Source organism: Bombina bombina, chromosome 2, assembly GCF_027579735.1.
Source record: "Bombina bombina isolate aBomBom1 chromosome 2, aBomBom1.pri, whole genome shotgun sequence".
In the NCBI taxonomy this organism is placed as follows: Eukaryota; Metazoa; Chordata; class Amphibia; order Anura; family Bombinatoridae; genus Bombina; species Bombina bombina.
This window is the reverse complement of record NC_069500.1, coordinates 211,041,827-211,069,216: the sequence shown is the minus strand read 5'-3', so window position 1 is coordinate 211,069,216 and position 27,390 is coordinate 211,041,827. Positions and strand designations below refer to the sequence as shown.

The 27,390-nt window shown below is 39.9% G+C and overlaps 1 protein-coding gene across 1 annotated transcript; it reads left to right on the top strand.

The window, feature by feature from the left end:
- Positions 1-23,077: 23,077 nt before the first annotated feature.
- On the top strand, positions 23,078-27,288 carry RPS23 (ribosomal protein S23). The gene is made up of 4 exons (XM_053701465.1): positions 23,078-23,232; positions 25,422-25,581; positions 25,982-26,102; positions 27,097-27,288. The coding sequence occupies exons 1-4, from the start codon at positions 23,229-23,231 to the stop codon at positions 27,241-27,243; spliced, it is 432 nt and encodes a 143-aa protein (XP_053557440.1). The 5' UTR covers positions 23,078-23,228; the 3' UTR covers positions 27,244-27,288.
- The last annotated feature ends 102 nt before the right edge of the window (positions 27,289-27,390 follow it).

Genomic DNA, 27,390 nt, shown 5'->3' with positions numbered 1-27,390 from the left:
AAAAGTCAATTTTGTAATTTCAATGATATCAAAGGTTTCTCACCAATTAATCATTTGTCTGTGTTTATTTTAATTTGCTAGCTAAACCTATGAGGTTCGTGTGCTCATTTCTTAGAGCTTGAAGAGTGCATGTAATCATTATGCAATTTGACCACTAGAGGGCATTTGGATAGCATTTGTATATCTAAAAACTTGTGCTCATACAGCATATTATTTACCATGTATTGATCATTGATGTCTAAAATGTTGTTATGTCAGAACAACAAATAAGTGGTCATTTTTCATAGTTATAGATACAAGGGTAAGCACATAAGTCACACGTATTTCTCCATGTTTTGTTGTTTCCAACTTGATAATGCGTAATACAGTGTTTTCTTTGTAATCAATAATTTATTGACTGTCCCTTTAAGCTGTGTTATTGGCATTCAAACAGTAATATGCCATCATGGATAATTGTAATGGTAATTTTGTTTGCGATTCGGGAAACAGTTTGGACATCACATCACAGAAACCAATCAATATCATGAACAAGGATAGGTATGTGATGTGGTTTTCACACACTTATAACCCACACTCTGCAAACAATCTGCCTCCATGGACCCGGTCCCATAGAAGTAGATTATATACAGAGTGTGGTCCACAAGTGTATGAAAACCACATCATTACATACCTATCCATTACACATTAAATAAAAATAACATTAAACATGAAAACAAATACTTACTTCCTCTTCCTCCCCCTCTTCCCACGGGGCTGAGGCTCTGGGAGGGTCAACTGCCGACTCCGACGAGTTCTCATTGGATATGTTGTGGGAAGAGTGGAAGGAAGAGTACTGGGACGACCAAGGTGAGGAGGAGGAGATGGCCCGGCAGGAGGAGATGGCCCGGCAGGAGAAGATGGGCCGGCAGGAGAAGATGGGCCGGCAGGAGAAGATGGGCCGGCAGGAGAAGATGGCCCGGCAGGAGAAGATGGCCCAGCAGCAGGAGGCCCAGCAGCAGGAGGCCCAGCAGCAGGAGGCGGACCAGGAGGCAGACCAGCATGCGCCTCCCGGAAAAAATTAAACATCTCTTGGTGTAGATTAAAGGTTCTGTTTTGCCCTTCTCTTCGTCACGGGGGGCCTCTTCCCTCCGAGGTGGAAATTCCTCCCCACCACTCTCATCCCGGGGAGAAGGAGGAGGCTGTATTTGCTGTGCTGCCTCCTCCCCAGACTCTGTATATTAGAAAAATAAAGAAATGTATATATTAGCATATTTCCAAATCAAGCTTTAAATGACTTAGCTTACGATACAATTACAAATGCAGCCTCATTAATCCACTTTGAAATCTAACAATCAATACGATTTCCGCATTTTCTAAACCGTGTTTGTGATATCTCTGTTCAATCTGAATGTTTTAGCGTTTGTTTTCAGTCTGTTTAAATGCACACCTAACCTATAGCCTAGATACTGATGTAACCGCAAAGTAATTGTGAATGCGTGTAAACAACGTTATAGCATTAATCTGATCCTTAAAGGGACATGAAACCCAATGTTTTATCTTTCATGATTTCGAAGCATACAATTATAATCAACTTTCTAATGTACTTTTCTTATCTAATTAGCTTCATTCTCTGGATATTCTTTGCTGAAAAGCATATCTAAATATGCTTAGAAGATGCTGATTGGTAGCTGAATATAGCTGCCTCCTGTGATTGGTTCACCGTGTGCATGGCTATTTCTTCATTAAAGTATATCTAAAGAATGAATTAAATTAGGTAATATAAGTAAATTGGAATTTTTTTGAAAATTGTATTCTCTACCTCAATCATGAAAGTAAAGGTTTGCGTATAGTGTCCCTTGAAATACATTCGTATGTGAATTTATTCTTAAATGAGCTTACCGTCAGATGAGAATGGCAGGTTCCCGGTATCAATTCCTCCGATACGACTACATCCACCTCGGAGATGCTGGGACGCAACATTTCCTCCCATCGGCAGTACTCGATTTCCAGTGCAGGGCCGCCACCGGTTCCTGCGGCATGTCGGGCCTCCAGGCTTAACTTTTTCTTGAGATCCATCTTGCAGTCCCGGTATCGATGTTTTATAGAGTCCATATCTCTATTCCGTCCACCCACGGCATTGACTGCATTCCTTATCTCATGCCAGAGCTTCCTCTTCTCAGTCGGAGTGGTCTTCTGATGCTGCAGCCTCCTATACCTGGCCATATAGGCTTCTACGAGGGCCTCCTTCTCCTCCATCGAAAACCTTGCCTCCCTAGTCGCCTTGGCCTTCCCCTGTGATGATGCCCTCTGTTTCCCGGACTGTGAAGCCCTACTCTGTCCGCCACTGGGCCCAGCCACTTGTTCATCTTGAACCAAGTGGCTGGGTCCACCCACCGCTTCCACCCCCGCTTCCTGCCCCCCTTCCTGCCCTGTTCCTCTCCCCCTCCCTCTCCTCCCCCCTCTACCTCTCCCCTGCCTGCCCTCCATCTCTTCCCTAAACTAAACCCCAACTAAGCAAAACAAAAGTGAGTGTGATCAAATGAAAGGGGGTCAAAATAAAGAAATAAAAAGACCAAAAAAAGTGCTGAAAGTGTGAAAGGGATATAAATAAAAGAGGGTAAGGAGTATTTAAATGAACAAAATGAAGAAGAAGACAAAAAGGAGGATATGTAAACTAAATGTAACTAGGGGATGGGGATGGGATGGGGTATGGGATAAGAGTAAATGGGATTACAGGGAATGGGAGTACAGGGAATGGGGTATGGAGTGTAGTATGAGAGGGTATGGGGTATGGAGTGTATGTAGTGTTATTGATAAGTGTATGTATGTATTGAATGTGTTTGCGTGTAAATGTGTTAAGTGTACAGAAAAAGCACTCGCTCGCTAACTCACACTACTACTAATTCTCACTAACTCACACTACTACTAATTCTCACTAACTCACACTACCACTAACTCTCACTAACTCCCACTAACTGACTCTATCACACTACCACTAACTCTCACTAACAACTCCCACTACCACTAACTCACTCACGCTCCCACTAACTGACTCTCTTCCACTACCACTAACTCCCACTCACTCACTCATGATAACACTAACAACTGACTCTCTCACACTAACACTAACTCACTCACAATAATGCACAAACTCTCTAATCTTAAACCTCCAATCTCCAAAGACCCACCAGCAACACAGTCAAAGAAGCCATGCTTGTGTGGTGCTTATATACCCTGTGTAAATGTTTAATGATGTACCTATTTGCGTTGTAAATTGTGTTCATGTGTGCTTTATTAGCAATTAGTATTTGTGCAATGTGTATTAGGTGTGTGAATTTGCGCATGCTCATTTTGAGTTAGTATTTGTGGAATGTGTAGAATGCGATGATGTCATAGTGGTCGTTTTCTATAACATTGTCCAATGGTATTATGTTTAAATGTTAATTTGCGATGGTGTGGTATTAGTGAAGTGTTGTATATGTATGTTTGTCCTAATATATATTGATATTGAATGCGATTATTTTGCTAGTGTATGTATAATTTTGATTTTTCTTGTTGTTATTTTGCGTATTTCCGCATCTTAAAGTATATGCGTATTACGTGTATTTTATTTCAATCAAATTCCCCCCGCTTGTGAATGTGTAATGCTTCTGTGCTTTGTTTAGTGATTGTTGTTGTGACATTTGCGGCGTGTTATTGTTGTGCATGATGTGGTATGCGTCATATGACCGAGCTGTGCGTATTTCTCGCGAGATTGAGTGTTAGATGAAAAATGCGTGTTTGTTTGCATTTCCATTGATCTCTATGGGAGACTGTCTAACGCGGGCAGGATTATGCGTGTGAAATACACGCGTTAGGAGTATCGATAGAAGGTTTTTTTTAACTCTAAATACCGGAGTCAAACAATGCCGTGCGTTAGACATAAACCACGCGTAGCGTTAACAACCCATCTACCGCCAAACTCCAAATCTAGCCGTTAGATTCTAATGTGGCAGGTTTAAAGCCCCTCTGCTCCCATGGAAACTCCGGAACTCCAAGGTAAAGGTAAAAATGCAATATTTCATTTAAAAGCAAAGGACAGTATTACAGAATGTAATCACAAGGTAGCTGCACAGCATTGAATTTAACAATATTGAGTCTAGTGACGAGAGTAATAAAAAGTCAACTAATCAACAATTACATGGTATGCTAAGAAAACATTATAATGTGATATAAATGTCCATTATAGTCCAAGCTCATTTCCTCATTTATAGATAGTCTCCCACACAACTTTCATTCTCCTGAAATGACAGGTGCAATCACTGATCAGCACATCCTTCCATTCACTTAACCCTATATAATACATACCCTCTCACCCTTAAAGTAGCTATATATCATACCTCAATATTATATACTTTTTAATTTATTTTTTATTTTTTACTATTTGTGTTTTTGTTTTCATCTACACAGCTCATACCACTAACATGAATCCAAATATGACCATACTGTTATTCGTAATAACCCTTTTCTCACTCCAATTTTGTTCACATCACTACTGTCATAAGCACACACCTCAAACTGGAAAACAAATGATCATACACCATGGACTGCTCTGTTGCCATAACTTATCTGCCAAGTGCTGGTGGAGAGTTATAAAAAACAGCCCCCTACCCCCACCTCACAAAATTATAAAGTATCCCATTCTCTTTATGGCCAATCAAAAATTATGTCCAAATTCCTATTCCTTATGTTACTTGCTCTTGCAAATGATGTAGAGTCTAACCCTGGTCCACCAACCAATTCCACTCCTAGCCTTCCAGCTAAAAAAGGCCTCTCCTTTGTGCACTGTAATATCCGCAGCTTACTACCAAAAATTGATGCACTGCAAGCATGGTGTTCACATTACAAATCCAAAATCATTGTGATCTCTGAGTTTTGGCTAACCACAAAAATACCTGACTCTGCCACTGCTATACATGGGTATTCATGCCATAGAAATGACAGAGCAAAAAGAATTTATGCTGACAATTCCATAAAGTTCACCCCCTTACAAAAAATCTAGCTCTCCTGCCACCTTTTATTTCCTTTCTGGCACAATTGAGAACCCGTGCAGTAAATCAATCATTGTTGCAAGAATCTACCGTCCACCTAGCTCCCCTGTGCATTCCCTTTCTGACATAGCCCATCTCCTTAGTGAAACCATAGCTCAAACCCCAAAAAGTGAAATTTTGGTCTTTGGAGATTTTAATATTGATTGGCTGAATCCTAAAAACAACAGTTATTGCTCACTGTTTAAGACTTTGCAGCTAACGCAATTAATCTCCTCCCCAACTCGCATAAACATTAAAATCCATAACCACACCCTCCTCGATTGGATTCTCTCCACTTCCTCTGACCGAATCCAGGAGGCAGGTGTTCTCCCTAACAGTTTCAGTAAGCACTGCTTAGTATACTGCGTGCGCAAAATAAGGGATACTAAATCCTCTCCCAAGGTTAAAATCATAAGGTCCTTCAAAAAATGTAAACTTCAATCATTTCTAAATGACATCAAGAACCTCCCCTGGCACAGATTAAACCTAATTCCAGATTTAGACTCTGCAGTTGAATTCCTTCAGTCCGAACTCCTAGAAGTTTGGAATTTGCATGCCCCGCTGCGTAAGGTGAGAGTAAAAGGAGCGCATATGAATTGGATCACAGCTGACCTCATTCAAATGTACCAGTTTCGGGATTCATTGTGGTCAAAGTTCAAGCATACTGGCTCTATGAACGATCACTGTGTATATAGAAAATTGCGAAATATATGCACTAAACAAACAAAATTGGCCAAGGCCCAATATTTCTGTGAAAATCTGAAAAATAACATATCAAACCCTAGAAAGTTTTGGAAAGTCATAAATAACTTATACACTCCCCCAATCCACTCCCAACCCTTCACTGTCAAAGTGGACAAACAAACCCTACTTCTCTTAGAAGTAGCAAATGCCTTTAACAATTATTTTGTCAGATGCTCCACCACACTGATTGACAAACTAAAAAATGACACGCATCCTAAAACTACAAATGTGGATCAGGCCCCACTAAATCTACAAAGACCCAATATAGAAAAGTTCAATTTTAGTCCTGTACCCATCAATGTCGTTAAGAAACACCTTAATAATCTAAAAATGAAAAACCAGTCTGGACCTGATCAAATCCCAGCAATGCTGTTGAAGCTCAGTTCCCCGGCAATTACTAAACCTGTCACAACCCTAATTAACGAATCCTTGGTGTCTGGATACATACCCAAACTTTGGAAGACTGCAAGAGTAGTGCCTATCCATAAAAGTGGTGAGTTAACCATGGTTACTAACTATCACCCAATAACATTGCTCCCAGTATTGTCAAAAATCTTAGAAAAATGCGTCCATATGCAACTATGTGAGTATTACCAACAATCTAGCTATATGACCCCTGTTCAATCGGTTTTTCGCCTGAATAACTCCACTACAACTGCCCTCCAAACTGGCATGGAACAAGGAGACCTAACTGGAGCTATTTTTCTTGATTTTGCAAAGGCCTTTGACACAGTAGACCATGACATACTACTGCTCAAACTAAAAAACTCAGGTATTGGTGATTGTCCGCTAACCTGGTTTCGATCATATGTATCGGATCGATCACAGTATGTCTCCATTTCTGACAGCGACTCCCTCCCTCTCCCAGTCACATGTGGTGTTCTCCAAGGTTCCATTCTCAGCCCCTTACTATTCACATTATTTATAAATGATCTGCCAAATGTCTGCAAATCCTTAACTGTACACATGTACGCAGACAACACAGTAATCTATGCAAACAAATCCGATCTGCCGCAGCTTGAGGCAGTGCTCCAAGACCAGTTCACAGAGGTAGAAAAGTGGATCTCAAAAAACAAACTCTTCTTAAACACTGACAAAACTGTCACAATGATCTTTGGAACGGTACCTAAATTACACAAACTACAAAATTCCCATCTACGCATTAAAACAAAATCAAATGGCACACTGACCGCAGTCCACTCTTTCAAATACTTGGGTATGTTGTTAGACCCCAATCTATCTTTTGGTTTCCACATAGAAAAACTTGCATCTAAACTCTATCCAAAACTAGGGGCCCTGTACAGAAACAAATCCTGCCTCAGCCCTACAGTAAAGGAAAAGATTTACAGCAAATGCTGATGCCAATCATGGATTATGGAGATGTAGTATATGCACCTGCACTGCAAACTCACCTTAATAAACTTAATACACTGTATAACTCGTTGTGCTGCTTTGTGCTACAATGTAACTACAGGACCCACCATTGTGACATGCTAAAAGAACTGGCTGTCGCTGGAATCCAGACGCACCCTCCATCTTTCCAGCCTTGTGTTTAAGAGCTTTTCTGGGAAGCTCCCACCCTACCTGAGCAGAATGCTCTCCCCAGCTGTTCCACCTCCCATAACCTTCGATCCAGTACCAGCACATTATTTAGTCTGCCTCCATACAAAAAGAAAGCAGCTCGATCCTCCTTTTCCTACAGAGCTCCACAATTATGGAACGACCTCCCGCACAGTTTAAAACCTTCCCCAAGTCTAAAATCCTTTAAGAGATCCCTCTCTGCATATCTCAAAACAGAATGCACCTGTCATGGTTGATTATATATTTCCTACCTGTTCTATGTTAAATTTTGCATATATTATGTATTAATATTGATTTTTGTATTTTATTGTACCCTATTGTATCAATGCAATATTTTGTGGACCCAGGACATACTTGAAAACGAGAGAAATCTCAATGTATCCTTTCTAGTAAAATATTTCATAAATAAATAATACATCCGACGTACGTTTTGCTAGTGTACTACCGGCTTTTTCAAAGATGTTTCTTTAGCCTGTTATGGCAATCACTTGCTAATGACAGGGGCATGGGCGTATCATTGGAAATAGGAGATACTCCACTTTCCAAACGAGTATCTCATGGCCTTCGGTGTGGCATACTAGGGAGAGCCCCTCCCTTTGAAAAAATGTTATCTGGTGATTACTTTTGAAAGGAGCATGACACCCCTCATTCCAAAGAAGGAATTCACCTATTCCAAATATTGCTAATTTTACAGTGGCTCATAACAGTGTGTTGATTTTCCATAACAGTTTAACTTCAAAACTGTTTTACAGTTCATATGTAATATTGAACCATCGTACATTCTCTTGCACTTCACCATGAGACACTTTAAAGTTTATGACCTTAACACTAAAAGCCTGGACACACTCATATATATATATATATATATATATATATATATATATATATATACACTGTGTGCAGAATTATTAGGCAAATGAGTATTTTGACCACATCATCCTCTTTATGCATGTTGTCTTACTCCAAGCTGTATAGGCTCGAAAGCCTGCTACCAATTAAGCATATTAGGTGATGTGCATCTCTGTAATGAGAAGGGGTGTGGTCTAATGACATCAACACCCTATATCAGGTGTGCATAATTATTAGGCAACTTCCTTTCCTTTGGCAAAATGGGTCAAAAGAAGGACTTGACAGGCTCAGAAAAGTAAAAAATAGTGAAATATCTTGCAGAGGGATGCAACACTCTTAAAATTGCAAAGCTTCTGAAGCGTGATCATCGAACAATCAAGCGTTTCATTCAAAATAGTCAACAGGGTCGCAAGAAGCGTGTGGAAAAACCAAGGCGCAAAATAACTGCCCATGAACTGAGAAAAGTCAAGCGTGCAGCTGCCAAGATGCCACTTGCCACCAGTTTGGCCATGTTTCAGAGCTGCAACATCACTGGAGTGCCCAAAAGCACAAGGTGTGCAATACTCAGAGACATGGCCAAGGTAAGAAAAGCTGAAAGACGACCACCACTGAACAAGACACACAAGCTGAAATGTCAAGACTGGGCCAAGAAATATCTCAAGACTAACATCTTTGCATCTTGCTTTGCAGACTTCTTTTGTGGATAAGTGTATGCACAATACGAATGTAATCAATATTGCATAAATTGTGTTACCTCTACAATTGTTACCTACTTGTCTACCTATGTATATATTCAGGGGGCTCACCTGCTGGCTTGCTTAGATCCCCTTTGTAACCTGCGCAGCAAGTAGCCCCATAACTGCAGGGGTGCTGTAAGCAGCTGGGTGTAGCAAAGCCAGAGGAGGTCTCACTTGATATAATAGCCTATATTTTGTACATTGCAGTAACTGTATTCATTTCTAACTGTGAAATCACTTTCTACAAGGTGCCTGACACAGGCTTTGCAGTGTTTACCACTTAGATCCCGGTTCATATATCTGCCCAGGATATACCTTCCATGACCATTCCTTGGGAGGTTCTGAGGTAGTTGGGTGTAGTGGTTCACTATAAAAACCTGTGCTTAAGCAATACTACTGCTATTTACATTTCGCCACACATGTGCTTTTTCGTGTATCCCTGACCGGTCAGGTTCTTTTGAACTGTCATTCATAAGTCGAACTTGTATGCTTATGTGTTTTAATATTTACATGATTTGTGAGTTTTTCTAAAAGAGTGCTGAAACCCTGTCTTTTTTGGTACCAGGATTATATTCCAGGTACGTCTCTTTTGTGTACATGATACATTTAAACTAAGGGTCTGCACCATATTTAAATTTAAATTGCTTGGACATTTAAGCCCTTACCCAACCAATCAACTCACACTAGCAACTGCGTCCTTTCCTAAATTGTTCTTGATTATTCACTGTGCATACCTTGTGTACTTGGGCCTTGGGCCCATTCTTAGGTCTCAGGAAAGGGTAAACCCCCTAGCTAGTATTGTATATATATATACACTTTAATATATACATAAACAGTAGCTTTTTTGTGGATCAGTCAAGTCCTACACACCCTGGTACTGGATCCCTGTTATAAAAGGTTTAAATTTAGACCAAAATGGCTTTTATGCTGTCTGACGAAAATTGGGAGGCAGAACTTACAGCCTCACTATCCCTGTCGAATCTAGAGGAGAATCAGGATTCCAACAATACACCAGTGAACATCTATGGTGCTTTTAAAAATTACAAAAAACTCTTGGTTAAACAAATAAAGCTTCGGGCAGAAACTTCAAGTCTAGAGAATTACATAAAAACCAAAATCATACCGAGGGGTCTTCGTCTTAAACTAGACCCTGGTACAAACCTAAGTGAGGATGAGGGAGGAGAAGAATTTCTAGAAGACTGGAATACCAGTCTTTCTGATTGCTCCATTATTTTAATGGAGAAAATGGTGGTACGAAATAAAGAAAAACTAGCTAAAACAATTATACAGGTTGAGGAGTCCCTAAAAGTGGTAAACACTTTTGAACATAACACCAATTTCCCCAAATTGAATGATGAAATAAAGGATCAGATAGCTAGACTACAAAATGATATAAAACTAAGAAAAGGAAGGAAGTTTTCAAGGGATAATGATGACTACAAAAACAACAAAGTATATAGCTACTTAACTACAAAAGGAACATATGATTCTGGGACGGATAGCTCTGATGTAGAACTTGACCAACATAAAAACACTCTTGATAAAAAACAGTCTTTTTTAGGGGAAGGAGGAGAGGTGATAGGAAGAGAAGGAGGGGGTCTGAGTTTAAACTCAGAAGAAAGACGCTACCCCTCAAGGCAAAGATACCAGCAGAGCCAGGATCAGGGTCAAAGGAATTATCGTCAGAGCAGACCGAGGCGACCTCGAGGTCGCAGGGGATACTCGAACTAGCTGAAAATAATATGCAGGTAATTAACCTGTCTTCTTTTAAATTGAATTATATGCACATAGAGGTCCTAAAAAGAGGTCTTTCATTTTGCCCTAGAAATAACTTGGATAAGTTTAACTTCTTAAAAGATCTCCATTTATTTGCAAGGCGTATTGTACTCTCACAAATTATGAAGGGCAAGAGTAAACACCTTGTTGAGGATGTCTCACTTACACGAGAGGACAGTATAACAATACTGGCCCTGCAAGAATTACTCACTGACTCTGAAAGTAGCCAACAGACTCCTTCACAAGATGAGGAAATAGGTACCAATGTCCATATTTCGTCAAACCTAAAAGCAAAATCGAAATATATGCCACAGCTATCCATGGACCCGGCAGTAAAGGACAAAGGTGTAATAACCCTATCTGAATTTAAGTATCTCTATCCTGATCATCCAATAATGCCAGTCTTTTATTGTATCCCTAAGATACATAAGAACCCTACAAATCCACCTGGCCGCCCCATAATAGCAGGCATTGGGAGCTTAACTGAAAACCTTGGAAACTACATAGACCACTTTCTAAGACCCTTCCTTACGACCATGCCCTCATTTGTCCTAGACACAGCAGATTTCCTGAGAAAGGTTGAAGGCTTGAGTGTTCCGAAAGGGGCACTGTTGGTTTGTCTTGATGTTGAAGGTCTGTATTCGTCCATCCCGCATGAAGTGGGCATTGAGGCAAGTAAACATTTCCTCATGACAAGAAGAAAGTATGCCCAAAAGCACACAGACTTTGTTGTCGAGCTACTTAGATTTGTATTAACAAATAATGTATTCATGTTCGACAACAAGATATACAAACAACTAAGAGGCACTGCGATGGGTGCCACTTGTGCTCCTACCTACGCCTGCCTACATCTAGGCGTATGGGAAATGGAAGAGGTCTTTCAGAGCCCCCTATTTGAGGAAAATATCCACATATGGTTGAGATATGTGGATGACATTTTCCTCATCTGGGAGGGCTCTGAAAGCCTCTTAAAAGAATTTGTTGACACCCTAAATGTAAATGATAGAAACATCTCTCTTACTGTCCAGTCTAGTAAAGAGGCAATTGCCTTTTTAGACATTGAAGTGAAACTGCAAAAAGGGGTAGTTTCAACTGAGAACTTTCGCAAATCCACTGCGACCAATAGCCTGTTAATTGCCTCTAGCCACCATCCCAGCCATCTAAAGAAAGGAATACCCAAAGGCCAATTCCTAAGGCTTCGTAGGAATTGCTCTAGCAAAGAGAAATATCTGAAACACGCGTCAGAAATGGAACAAAGATTCCTGACTAGAGGGTATTCCAAGAGAGTGGTTAAAGGGGCATTTAATAATGCTCTACACATGGACAGGGAGAAACTTCTTTTGCCCACACCAAAGAATAATGAATCGAAAATAAGACTAATCACTGATTACAATTGCCACTGGAACTCTCTGAAAGGCATTCTTGCAAAGAATTGGCATATCCTTACCAGTGACATAGGGGTCAAAAAGGAAGTAGGTGATTTTTCCAATATCACTGCCAGACGGGCACCTAATCTTAAAGATAAGTTGGTGAGGAGCCAATACTTGTCCAAAACAGGACAAAGTAACTGGCTTACAAAACATAGATCCATAGGCAATTATCCCTGTGGAAAATGCGTAACATGTAAATTTATGCGCAAGACAAAAGAGTTCAGAACGAATACGGGAAAAACCTATAGACTAAAACATTTTGTGAACTGTGATACTGAGGGGGTCGTATACCTGCTGTCCTGCGATTGCCCACTTTTCTATGTGGAAAAACAAGGAGGGCGATAAAGGACCGCATCTCAGAACATAGAGATGATGTAAAGAATAAAAATCCTAAAAGCAATGTGGCAAAACACTTTGAGTTGGCGCATAATTGCAATCCTGATTCACTCAGATTCGTGGGCATAGACAAAGGCATCATAAACGGGAGAGGAGGAGATAATGATAAAACCCTCCTGAGAAAGGAATGCAGGTGGATATCAATCCTTGGGACACAAATTCCAAATGGTCTCAATGATAAATTAGATATGGCCTGCTTCCTATGAGACTGTACTTAAGATAGAGTGGAGTGTTGATATGGAGAGGTGTTTTGCTTTTACACTCCATTCTACCTAACCAAAAATAAGCAGATTCTACAAGATATAAGACAATAAAAATATAAAGAACATGTTGTTTCTTGAATGACAGATTGTAATGTTTTTAACTGTAGCAACCAAGTATAAATGTTTGAGGAAAAATATGTAACATTTCTAACCTTGGTTTTGCTTCTTGTAAATTTGAAACATAAGTTTGTAAATAATAGCAATCACATAAGATTGAAAGCTGCCTGTAGCAGCATGTGAAACTTTCACCTTCCAGCAGAGGCGCAACATCATTGATCTATATAACAGGACGCATGGATCAAAGCAGTATTACGCCCTGACGAAGCCCGGTCTGAATTCCAGTCGAGCGGGTGAAACGCGCGTCGGCATTGGTGGAGCCGACCAGGTCATGTGATACACGTGGACCACCGCTGTGTTTGGCGTTTGCGATGGAGATCGCTACCGGCATGGAATGCTAACAAGTGGGGACAATACATACCCCTGTGGATATTGGACACAACAACATCTGAAAGCAAGGTCGTATAAGTGTGACATGTTGACACCTGAAATATACTGATATGGAATAGGTGACCATGTTGAAGAAAATAATGGCATTTTGTTAAGTTGGAGAAGGCGCTGTTTTGTCTTTCACTGAGACTAATATCTTGATACCTGTCTTCGCTTGGAGTCATACATTTCTTGCTTAGACTGTGCTCTACTAACTACAACTTGACTCTTATTTGCCTGCATGTGAAAACACTAATTCACCTGCGACATATTCATGCTAACATCTTTGCATCTTGCTTTGCAGACTTCTTTTGTGGATAAGTGTATGCACAATGCGAATGTAATCAATATTGCATAAATTGTGTTACCTCTACAATTGTTACCTACTTGTCTACCTATGTATATATTCAGGGGGCTCACCTGCTGGCTTGCTTAGATCCCCTTTGTAACCTGCGCAGCAAGTAGCCCCATAACTGCAGGGGTGCTGTAAGCAGCTGGGTGTAGCAAAGCCAGAGGAGGTCTCACTTGATATAATAGCCTATATTTTGTACATTGCAGTAACTGTATTCATTTCTAACTGTGAAATCACTTTCTACAAGGTGCCTGACACAGGCTTTGCAGTGTTTACCACTTAGATCCCGGTTCATATATCTGCCCAGGATATACCTTCCATGACCATTCCTTGGGAGGTTCTGAGGTAGTTGGGTGTAGTGGTTCACTATAAAAACCTGTGCTTAAGCAATACTACTGCTATTTACATTTCGCCACACATGTGCTTTTTCGTGTATCCCTGACCGGTCAGGTTCTTTTGAACTGTCATTCATAAGTCGAACTTGTATGCTTATGTGTTTTAATATTTACATGGATTTATTCCCATGTTGTGTGAAATTTGGCTGCCACTATTAAAGATATTGAATTACATTAGAGTGATTTGTGAGTTTTTCTAAAAGAGTGCTGAAACCCTGTCTTTTTTGGTACCAGGATTATATTCCAGGTACGTCTCTTTTGTGTACATGATACATTTAAACTAAGGGTCTGCACCATATTTAAATTTAAATTGCTTGGACATTTAAGCCCTTACGCAACCAATCAACTCACACTAGCAACTGCGTCCTTTCCTAAATTGTTCTTGATTATATATATATATATATATATATATACACTGTGTGCAGAATTATTAGGCAAATGAGTATTTTGACCACATCATCCTCTTTATGCATGTTGTCTTACTCCAAGCTGTATAGGCTCGAAAGCCTGCTACCAATTAAGCATATTAGGTGATGTGCATCTCTGTAATGAGAAGGGGTGTGGTCTAATGACATCAACACCCTATATCAGGTGTGCATAATTATTAGGCAACTTCCTTTCCTTTGGCAAAATGGGTCAAAAGAAGGACTTGACAGGCTCAGAAAAGTAAAAAATAGTGAGATATCTTGCAGAGGGATGCAACACTCTTAAAATTGCAAAGCTTCTGAAGCGTGATCATCGAACAATCAAGCGTTTCATTCAAAATAGTCAACAGGGTCGCAAGAAGCGTGTGGAAAAACCAAGGCGCAAAATAACTGCCCATGAACTGAGAAAAGTCAAGCGTGCAGCTGCCAAGATGCCACTTGCCACCAGTTTGGCCATGTTTCAGAGCTGCAACATCACTGGAGTGCCCAAAAGCACAAGGTGTGCAATACTCAGAGACATGGCCAAGGTAAGAAAAGCTGAAAGACGACCACCACTGAACAAGACACACAAGCTGAAACGTCAAGACTGGGCCAAGAAATATCTCAAGACTGATTTTTCTAAGGTTTTATGGACTGATGAAATGAGAGTGAGTCTTGATGGGCCAGATGGATGGGCCCGTGGCTGGATTGGTAAAGGGCAGAGAGCTCCAGTCCGACTCAGACGCCAGCAAGGTGGAGGTGGAGTACTGGTTTGGGCTGGTATCATCAAAGATGAGCTTGTGGGGCCTTTTCGGGTTGAGGATGGAGTCAAGCTCAACTCCCAGTCCTACTGCCAGTTTCTGGAAGACACCTTCTTCAAGCAGTGGTACAGGAAGAAGTCTGCATCCTGCAAGAAAAACATGATTTTCATGCAGGACAATGCTCCATCACACGCGTCCAAGTACTCCACAGCGTGGCTGGCAAGAAAGGGTATAAAAGAAGAAAATCTAATGACATGGCCTCCTCGTTCACCTGATCTGAACCCCATTGAGAACCTGTGGTCCATCATCAAATGTGAGATTTACAAGGAGGGAAAACAGTACACCTCTCTGAACAGTGTCTGGGAGGCTGTGGTTGCTGCTGCACGCAATGTTGATGGTGAACAGATCAAAACACTGACAGAATCCATGGATGGCAGGCTTTTGAGTGTCCTTGCAAAGAAAGGTGGCTATATTGTCACTGATTTGTTTTTGTTTTGTTTTTGAATGTCAGAAATGTATATTTGTGAATGTTGAGATGTTATATTGGTTTCACTGGTAAAAATAAATAATTGAAATGGGTATATATTTGTTTTTTGTTAAGTTGCCTAATAATTATGCACAGTAATAGTCACCTGCACACACAGATATCCCCCTAAAATAGCTATAACTAAAAACAAACTAAAAACTACTTCCAAAACTATTCAGCTTTGATATTAATGAGTTTTTCGGGTTCATTGAGAACATGGTTGTTGTTCAATAATAAAATTAATCCTCAAAAATACAACTTGCCTAATAATTCTGCACTCCCTGTATATATATATATATATATATATATATATATATATATATACATATATATATATACACACACACACACACACACACACACACACACAGAAAACACTGTGGTTTAAACAACAATTGGAAGATGGAATGTTGCCAAGATCTTGGTCACCTGGATGTTCAGGAGATTGAGGGAGAGTTTTTTTCTCTCCCCCACTCCTCCTATATACGCTATTTACTGTCATCATTATTATGATTTGAATGAATATGTATTGCTGGAAGAAGAGCAATATTCTGTTCCTTAGAAATCACACTATGGAGTATATTAATGGTAATAGTGCCTATTTTGTTATTTCTCTTTTTAGCCGTTTGAAAAATTAATGTATTTGCATGCTCCCGAATGGAGAGAAGCTGCGACTCCTAACATATGATCCTTAGATTTTTCTCGATGAAATGACTGTTGTAAATAAATTGAAACAAAAAGAGACTGTATTATGATAAGATATAAATTAACGCAGTCAGTGCAGGCATATTCAGAGTATGGATAAATGCTGTTAATATGAATTATGAAATGATTTTTGTATTGTAAAGTACATTTATGTTAGATTGTCAAAAAAAAGAAAACCCCTTCTGCCTTTTTAAAATGAGTGTCTGTCTCTTACTCTGTGTCACCGTTTGCATCGGTTTTCAGTGCTGCCATGAGTGGTGTGGGAGGGAAGGAGGGTGGGATCGCTACATTACAGAAAATGTATTACTGGGAGGGAGGGATTTGCTACACATGATCAAATATGGATGGAGAGGGGGCCCTGCATTATAATCACATGGACAGGGGAGGGGGCCTCTACACTACAGAAAAATGTTTTAATAATAAATAAATAAAAATTAGCTATAAATATATTTAAACTGTGTACTGGCAAACAGCTGCCAGTACCTAAGATGGCAGACTAGCTAGAGGTGGGAGGGGGGTAGAGAGCAGTTTTGGAGGGATCAGGGTGGTGGGAGAGTTGAGGAGGGATCACTACACCTTAGAAAATAATTTAAAAAAAGCCCTAAATGTGTATACTGCCAGACTGCCTAAGATGGTGGTGGCCAGTGGTGGGTGAGTGAGGGAAGAGAGTTGTTTGGGAGGGATCAAGAGGTGAGAAGTGTCAGGTAATCTCTACACTAAAGCTAAAATTAACCTTACAAGGTTATCTGATTAACCCCTTCACTGCCGGGAATTTCAGAAGTGTGGTGTGCAAATATGATGGTAAAGACATTCATGTCTGCTATTTCTGAACAATGTAGATCCCAGAGAAGCTTTTAAACCATTTGTGTTATGACTGCACATGCGGTATGTAAATAATTTCAGTGAGAAGACCAATGTTTGTAAAAAAGTTAAATGTTTTTTTTTTTTTAATAGGATAGCATTTGGCAGCGAAACGGTGCATGATATATACCACAAGTCTAGATCATTGGTTTTCAAACCTGTCCTCAAGCCTCCCTAACAGGAAAGATTTTCAGGATAACCTTTGGTGAAAGCAGCTTAACCCCTTTGTGGCGACGGTCCGATGAAAACACTATTATTTATAATGAAATCATGTGATCTTTAGGGCTGCAACTAACGATTATTTTCATAATCGATTAATCGGCCAATTATTTTTTCGATTAATCGACTAATCGGATAAAAAGAGAATCAATAATAGTTTTCTATGTTTTAAATAAAATCCACATAATGAGTGTTACAAATATAAACTTCAGACTAAAACTTTACATTAACACAACTGTTTCTTCATTTTTTAAGCAGCAGAGCATAGTTTTATAATTAAACAAAACAAAACCACAAACTGTTTGAAAAGAGGTAGAACTAGAAAGAATTAGACTATCACTGTTAATAACATTCTGTTATTCACTCTTTGAGAAACTTTGCATTGAAATGCAAAAATCTCAACATGTCCACTTGCTTCTGGCTAAGGCTGGTTCTCTGTTTGCAGCTATATTTCCTGCAGCAGAGAAAAGGCTGTTGAGGTGTATAAGTAGGGTTTTGCCAATTTCACCAAAGTGGGATATTTATCTTTGTTAGCTCTTCACCAATGCTAAGTGTTTTCTACCTTGGCAAGGGGCCTCTCAATAAAGTAACCCCTGACTTCATTCTAACATAAAAATATCTTGAATATCTATATGCAATGGTGGAAATATCTAGTCCGCTCTAAAAATAACGAATATATACTTTTAAAGGTTAAATCTGGTACATATCACAATTTATAAAAAAAAAAAAAATCAGAAGCGCTAAGGACTGTATATCAATAACAGGGCAAAGCCTTACACATTTATTTATACAGTACATATAATCAGCAATAGCAAGCAATATGCTAATAATTGTGCAAACAGATAATAGTGCACATCAATTTAAATAACTCCCATCAATCTAGGGCTAGGTGTAAATAACAAGCTGAGCACTATATCATGAAAAGCATAGTTCCAAATCACCAGATTTAATATAAACAATCCAAATGATGACTATTATATCTGGATTGCACATAAGCCAGGGGTAGTTGTAAACATATACTGTCCTGAAAAAGTGAAACGTAGACGTCCTTTAGGCTAAGGACATAACCATAAAACACAATACCATATGCAGGAGTTCATTGGAGTGAAGCAGCTGGTGTTGTGCAAAGACCAACTAATTGCAAACCAACTAATCGATTATGAGATTCGTTGACAACTATTTTCATAATCGATTATTATCGATTATGACAATTAGTTGTTGCAGCTCTAGTGATCTTCAATGCGATCACGGGATTTCAAGGCCGTGATTGGATCATGGGAGACAGCCTATGCTGCTAGGCACGCCCCCAGGCCGATCCTAGCCTTCTTCAAAAGGAAGAGCTGCAGGTTGCCATATATAGTAGGAAGTTCCAAGCCCACAGCTTTGAAGCCCAGCGATATGAGGACGGCAAGGGGTTAATAACCATGTTTACTAATCAGCTAATTATCATTTTAAAAAAAGTTTCCAGTTTACTTCTATCATCAAATTTGCTTCCTTTGCTGAGTTTGTACAATGTTATTTTTTTTTATTTGAGGTAAAGCCCTAGAGAGGAGCTGTCAAGTCACACTATAAACCTTATTCAAAATCTAGCGAGACTGATATCTCACAGCAAAATCTGCTTTAAACAATTCAAGCCACTATTCAAAAACAAGTGGTCCTGCAGGAGTAGCACATAGGGCTATGGGGAACTATATTGTGCATATTTCTCACTTCCTCTTTCGGTTTGTCACAATGGACTGATTCTCCCACTCACAAAGATGGTAACTCCATTGACCTGATCTTCAGCTATTGATGCACTTTCAATACTCTTCTCCGCCCTCCCCCACCTACTAATACAACTTATTTGTCAGCTCAAGACTTTGCCAACCACTTCAATAACAAAATCAACTCCATTAGAAATGAAATCAGCTCTCAACATAATTCCATTCTCTCACCCCTTCAAATGCTCTCAATCAACCACAACCCATATAACCTTAAACTTAGCTCATTCACTTCCTCTTTCGGTTTGTCACAATGGACTGATTCTCCCACTCACAAAGATGGTCACTCCCTTGACCTGATCTTCAGCTATCAATGTACTCTCTCAAACTTCACAAACTCCCCCTTTCTTCTTTCTGACCACCATCTCCTTACTTGCAACATATCATCCCTCCCTACAACTCTCCCTCCTTCTGCTCCTCACACCAAACTTCACAGAAGCATTATGTCATTAGATCAACAACAGCTTTATAATTCCCTCAAACCTCTCCTCTCATCCTTCTCCTCCTTTTCCTGCCCAATCTATCTGCCACTATAATTCCACCCTTACAACCGTCCTTGACAATCTCGCCCCTCTAACCATAGCTCGGAAATCACTCATCCTCAGCCCTGGCATACTCCTCTGACACGATATCTACTGCTGAGCGGCACTGGAGAAAATTTATTTTGAACAAATTTATCTTGAACTCCTACTATTCTGCCCTTAATTTCCATAAGCAACACTACTTCTCTACTCTTATCTCTAATCTTTCTTCAAACCCAAAACGTTTGTTCTCCACTTTCAATACTCTTCTCCGCCCTCCCCCACCTCCTAATACTTCTCTGTCAGCTCAAGACTTTGCCAGCCACTTCAATAACAAAATTGACTCCATCAGAAATGAAATCAGCTCTCAACATAATTCCATTCTCTCACCCCCTCAAATGCTCTCAATCAACCACAACCCACATAACCTTAAACTTAGCTCATTCTCCCCTGTTACTGAGAAGTTTCGGCACTTATACTGCGCTCTCACCTCACTACCTGTCCCTTTGACCCTATCTCCTCACAGCTACTCCCCTCCCTCTCTGCTACCCTTACCCCTATACTTACACACACTTTCAACCTCTCCCTCAGCACCAGTATATTTCCCTCATAGCTGAAACATGCACTGGTCACACCTATCCTCAAAAAACCTTCCCTTGATCCTACCTCCCCATCCAACTACCGCCCTATTTCCCTCCTCCCTCTTGCATCAAAGCTTCTCGAAAAACTAGTTTATGCACGCCTATCCCATTTCCTTACAATAAACTCCCTCCTTGACCCATTGCAATCTGGATTTCATCCCCATCACTCCACAGAGACAGCAATTGTTAAGGTTACCAACGACCTACTTACGGCAAAATCAAAAGGCCACTTCTCTCTGCTTATCCTCCTTGATCTGTCTGCAGCCTTTGACACTGTTGACCACCCTCTTTTGCTCCAAACCCTCCAATCCTTCGGCATCTGTGACACAGCCCTTTTGTGGTTCTCCTCCTAGCTGTCAGTCACTTTTAGTGTAGCCTTCTCTGGGGCCTCCTCTGCCCCGTCACCACTTTCTGTCGGAGTACCGCAAGGCTCTGTCCTCGGTCCCCTTCTCAATCTACACGTCATCACTAGGTTCCCTAATAAAGTTCCACGGTTTACAATATCATTTGTATGCCGATGACACCCAAATCTACTTCTCTGCACCAGACCTATCTCCTTCCTTGCTAACCCATGTCACTAACTGTCTTTCTCACATCTCTAACTGGATGTCCTCTCACTACCTCAAGCTAAATCTCTCCAAAACTGAGCTCCTTATTTTCCCCCCTTCTTCAAAACTCTCCATCCCCAATCTCTCTATAACTGTCAACAACTCCATCATTACCCCTACCCCTCATGCCCGATGTCTTGGGGTCACATTTGACTCAGATCTTTCTTTCACTCCTCACATTCAGTCATTGGCTAAAGCCTGCAGCTTCCACCTTAAAAACATATCTAAAATTAGACACTTCCTTACACAAGACACAACTAAGATTTGAATCCACTCTCTCATTCTTTCCCGCCTCGATTACTGCAACTCTGTCCTCTCTGGTCTCCCCACCTGCCGCCTAGCTCCTTTACAATCCATAATGAATGCCTCTGCCAGACTCATCTTCCTTACACGTCGCTCTTCATCTGCTGCACCTCTCTGCCAATCCCTTCACTGGCTTCCTCTTGCCTCTAGGATCAAACACAAAATTTTCATTCTGACATACAAAGCCCTCAACTGCACTGCTCCCCTATATCTCAGACCTTGTCTCCAGATACTCTCCCTCCCGTCCCCTTTGCTCTGCTCACAACCTCCTACTCTACTCCTCTCTTGTCACCTCATCACACTCCCGTTTACAGGACTTCTCCAGACTGGCTCCTATCTTGTGGAACTCTGCCTCGCTCCACAAGACTCTCTTCTAGTTTTAAAAGCTTCAAGTGCTCCCTAAAGACTCTACTGTTCAGGGATGCATACAACCTACGCTAACCTTTCTTTATACCAGTTCCTCCCCTCCATTGCTATCCCCTGAACCCCCTTAGCATGTAAGCCTAAGAGTCCAGCTGTTTGTAGATCACCTTCTTAAGAGCTGACTACAACAGTGCAACTCTTGGCAGGGCCCTCTACCCATTTGATCCCTATAATTGTTTTGTTGTACTCCGCATTTGTTTATAGCGCAAGAGAACCTGCACGCCGTATTTAACAAGCAGTGGTCATCAGATCACTGCTTTCCTAACCTTTCGTCACCTCTAAAGTGGCGAATTTCAATCTCCCTGGTATATTCTGACCGGGGAGATTGGCAGTGGGCGGGATTGCATGCGAGCGCAAAATAGCGCTCGTGTGCAATGCTGAATTCTGCCAGGGCAATTCAGCCCGCTAGAGGTGAGCTGCAGCAGACAGCTGTCCAATTTTAGGCATACTTTGCATTAATAAATCAGGGGATTTAGTTGTATGCAAATTTATGGGCACAATTTTAGAATTGCTTTGATAAATCCTGCTCGTAATACGTGGCTCTTTAACAAATGTGTGAAAGGTTGCACTAAACTACCCTTCTGGAATTCATATAGGCTTGAGAATTCTATTGAAACAGCAAGCAAGACTATAAGCATGCTTGCATTCTCATTGAAAATGTTCCCATTTGCTTGCTGGCAAGCACCATAGTAAGCAATAGGGCAAATACAACTATACACAAGTGTGGAAAAACTAGATTTCATAAAATGCATTGTTTCAATAAACAGTATTACAAAATCGGATCATTTAAAATACAAAATAAATGTATGTATCAAGAACACATTAAATCTATACGTTTTAATATCTAATGAAAGCTCAGAAACAAAATAGCTCGTTACAGTCAGACTTTGCAGCTTAGATTTCAAACGCTCCTGAATTGTATATATAAAGTTCTGACTGGCAGGTTAGGAATACTAAATAAAAATTTTGTACACAAACTAGTAAAATATTTAAAAATATACTGTATATTTGACAGCTGGTAAGTGTGCCCCAGAATACCTATATGCACACTCGAGCACATAACACCCAATGCGTATTTTGCGTACGTAAATTGTAAAACGGAATGAAAATCTACGCTCGCTCTGAAGAGAGAAGTGCTTGATGGGAATTGTAGTCTTTACATGTACACCGTCTCAGACATCTTTTCGCCGGACCCATGTGATCCCTAGCACGCCTATTATTTTAAATAAACAAAGGATTATTAAAATTAAAAAATATTTTGCGTACATAAATAATAAGAAACGTGTATTAAATGCTTAATATCGGAAAATTAATTAGTTATTTAGAATATTTCATTCAGGCAATAAGAAGACAACCATAACTAGGGTCCTACGAGATGCTGGGTGTCTCGGTGGTTTCTGGGAATCGCTCTTTCCGCAGTCGGCCCTGAGACAGGCAACATGGGTGAGTGTAGCTCTGGGTGGAGTGGACTAGTCTGGGTCTGTAGTTTAATATTCAGGGGTAGCTTAGTAACATGAATTACATTTCCAGTTGCTATAAATGGTGACGTGGTTAATGTGGCGTTGAGAACGACGGTTTCGTTTGCTAGTTAAACCACGAGGCTTTCCAGGGTGCACAGTGCTGCGGCGCCATGGCGGGCCTATAGTAGGCAGTTCGCCCCTAGTTCAGTATCAGAAGAATTTGTTTTAATAACGCCCCTCCGTCCTGTTTTATAAAACTGCAAGAATCCATTATGTTTCGTTTATTTCATTATGTTTTGTTAAAACTAGTTTTCTAACACAGCCTAATAAACCGAGTCCCTTGTACATTTTGTTTGCTACTAAATATTTTACTGCAAGGCAGTCAATTGTACTTTCTGGCTGTCATTTGATATATTTTGAGCAAAATTGACACATTTCTTTACACTATATAGTCTCTTTTTGGTTAAATTTCAACTAGAGTTTCAAGCCTTAATTATGCCACTGTCACTTCTTTAAACAGTGTTATTTGGTACCACCCAGGTGTCTGGGGGGGATACTACTATTTATAGGCATTCTGTTTTGAGAAACCCGTTTTGAACATCAGTAATGTTGATGCTGCCCAACATTTTTTGCAATAATGTTACAAAACGTGACAATTTTTTTCAACTGTCAACAAGAGTGTTGGGAAGACAAACTCTGCATCCAGATGTATTGACATAGGGATATTAGTTACAGGTATACCCCGCTCATACAGCGGGTTAGGGACCGGAGCCCTGCTGTAAAGTGAAAACCGCCTTAAAGTGAAACAACGCAGTTCTAGCTTTCTTTTCACTTGCCAGTGTGTTTAAAAACTTGAAAACATGTTTGAAATAACTTATATTAGGGGTGCAATAGTGCTACGTTTAGTTTAACACTAACACAGCACAGTATTCAATAAATACCGTACCTGTAAAATGGTGACAATTACTGTAGTACAATTTGACAGACTATAAGACTGAGACACAGATTGCACTGTAATGCTGTAAACAGAGTGAATTGCGCATAACAAAATGGTGCCAGTCACTTTTCTTGCAATCTCACGAAGATTACAGCACTGTTTCAAAATCCTTGGAGGTTGAACCTTAGCTACACAAAGCGCTGTATTAGCGAAGCGCTGTAAAGTGAGGTATACCTGTATATTCCTGACCTGGGGGAGTAGAACAGGCCACATTCGATGTAGTCATGGCAAATATGTGAATGGATGTTTTGATAATCTGTTTTGTATTTGGGTTGTTACTAAAATACTGTAGTTCAAATTTATACACCTGAAACTTGTTAAATACTTTAACAATTTATTTTTCACACAAATAAAACTTAACATAATTTTTAACAAAGTTGGACAGCAGTTTTTTTTCCTGTCAGAATTGTGAGGGCTGCAGCTGATAGCTGTACAATTAGGGTTGAAGGTTAAAACTTCCGAAGTGCTCCCTGTTTTTGTGTATTTCTTTATCATGAAGTGTTTAGTAACACTCTTTACTGTACATCAATTAAGTCCTTGGGATTTGACAAACCTGATAGTTGTCAACATTAAAAAGACTATGGCTTTCAAAAAGTTGACTTTTTTATTTTAATGTTATTCCCCAGCTATGAATCTGCATAGACATGTAATGTTTGAAATTTGAGAACCAGAATTTGAATGCAGATGTGCTTCTTAATTATCTGTGATGTGTTCCTACCTCTGTATTGTTTCCCATGATTTTTTGATTAGTGATAACTTATCTTAAAACTTCTGACAGAATACGATTGCATGAAAAATATTTATTAAAAGAACAAAACATTAAATTCAAAGTTTACTTTTAACTTCAGCACACAGTTTGCCTAAAAAAAAAAGTCTAGTATCATGGATAATATTGAAAAGGTTGTTATGCACAGTGTATATAGCTGTTTCCAAGATCATACAGAGTAGGTTTAAAAATAAGCTGCATCTAAATAAAACAATTTTTATGTTGTAAACTTTTGAGGGCTGTAAAAAAAGCCAGATGCAGTAAAACATTATCGGTGTAATGCTAAATGCTTTCTCAATTATTAGCCACCTTACACAGAATCATTTATTTATAAAAAACTACTCAAATTGTTTGCCCTGATGTGTGTTTTATTGTCGTACTCACTCTATTCCCCCCCCCCCATAAATAGGCAAGTGCCGAGGTCTTCGTACAGCAAGAAAGCTCCGCAACCACAGACGTGAGCAAAAATGGCATGACAAACAATACAAGAAGGCACATTTGGGAACTGCTCTGAAGGCTAACCCTTTTGGTGGTGCTTCCCATGCCAAAGGAATTGTCCTTGAAAAAGTGTAAGTAGTTAGTGTGTGTGTATGCATCAAGCTAAAGTCTATGATTCAGGTCAAAACATGTCAGACCTTTCTCACAATAGACATGGTTTTTAATAATTATTTTTTAACGGAAAATGTTAACTCAAAGCTATTTTGAGATTGAAAATACGTGCATATATTATATACACAGCTTGTGTTTGAGAGATAAGCACAAGTAAAGACTTCCACAGCATTGGTGGCCAATATCTTGCTGCAAAAGGCATCATTCAATAAAGACTGCCATTAAAAAAAAAAAAATCCTTTATAAATCCAAAAAAAAAAGATATAGTCCTATTTAGCTCATAGTAAACTCTTGGCCTAAAATGTATCTCGTTTTGCCTTTTCATTTCTAAGGAAAATACCTAACATAATGTCTCTTTAGTGGCGTAGAGGCTAAGCAGCCCAACTCTGCCATCAGGAAATGTGTCCGTGTGCAACTGATCAAGAATGGCAAGAAAATCACAGCTTTTGTTCCAAATGACGGTTGTCTGAACTTTATTGAGGTAAGAGGGGAAACCAAAATAAGTTTAAAACCTTACAGGGAATTGCTTAGATTTAAAGTGCTATATTTTGCTGAAAAAAAGGATAGAACTGATATTACATCTGTTACGGCTGCTGCCTTCAGCGTACTTTAGAGCCATGCATTTAATATTAAAGGGACATGAAACCCCTTTTTTCATGATTTAGAAAACATGCAATTTTAAACATTTCTTATTTACTTCTATTTAATTTGCTTCTTACTATTGATATCCTTTGCTGAAAAGCATATCTAGATAGACTCAGTAGCTGCTGTCTGGTGGCTGCACAAAAATGCCTTGTGTGATTGGCTCACCCATGTGCATTGCTATTTCTTCAACAAAGGATATCTAGAGTATGAAGCTAATTAAATGAGAAGTAAATTGGAATGTTTAAAATTGTATTCTCAATCTGAATTACGAAATAGAAAATTTGGGTTTAAGGTACAGGACATTATACTGATTATTGGTAGAACACTGATATAACAATCGTATAGGGAGTGTACTACACTTAGAATTACTTAACACATAGGGGCATATGTATCAAGCTCCGAATGGAGCTTGATGCCCCGTGTTTCTGGCGAGTCTTCAGACTCGCCAGAAACAGCAGTTATGAAGCAGCGGTCACAAAGACCGCTGCTCCATAACCTGTCTGCCTGCTCTGAGCAGGCGGACAGACATCGCCGGAAATCAACCCGATCGGGTTGATTGACACCCCCCTGCTGGCGGCCCATTGGCTGCGAGTCTGCGGGGGGCGGCGTTGCACCAGCAGCTCTTGTGAGCTGCTGGTGCAATGCTGAATATGGCGAGCGTATTGCTCGCCGTATTCAGCAAGGTCTGGCGGACCTGATGCAGTGTCGGATCAGGTCCGCCAGACCTTGATAACTATGGGCCATAATGTAAATTATCTTCAAGAAGAATTTTATATTACATTTTTACTGACTAAGCCATTGTTTGACTCATTTAACATATCTTTTCTCAGGAAAACGATGAAGTTCTGGTTGCTGGATTTGGTCGTGCTGGTCATGCCGTTGGTGACATCCCTGGTGTCCGGTTCAAGGTTGTTAAAGTAGCCAATGTTTCTCTGTTGGCCTTGTACAAAGGCAAGAAGGAGAGACCAAGATCATAGATGTTAAACCAACTAAAAAACTTATTAAATGTCTTTTCACATTTATTTGTGTGGATATTTTTTTTTTCTTATACATACAATAACCTGTATGGGGATAGTGCTTAGTAATTTAACTATAATCTTCAGCATGTTTAAGAGACCAGGTTT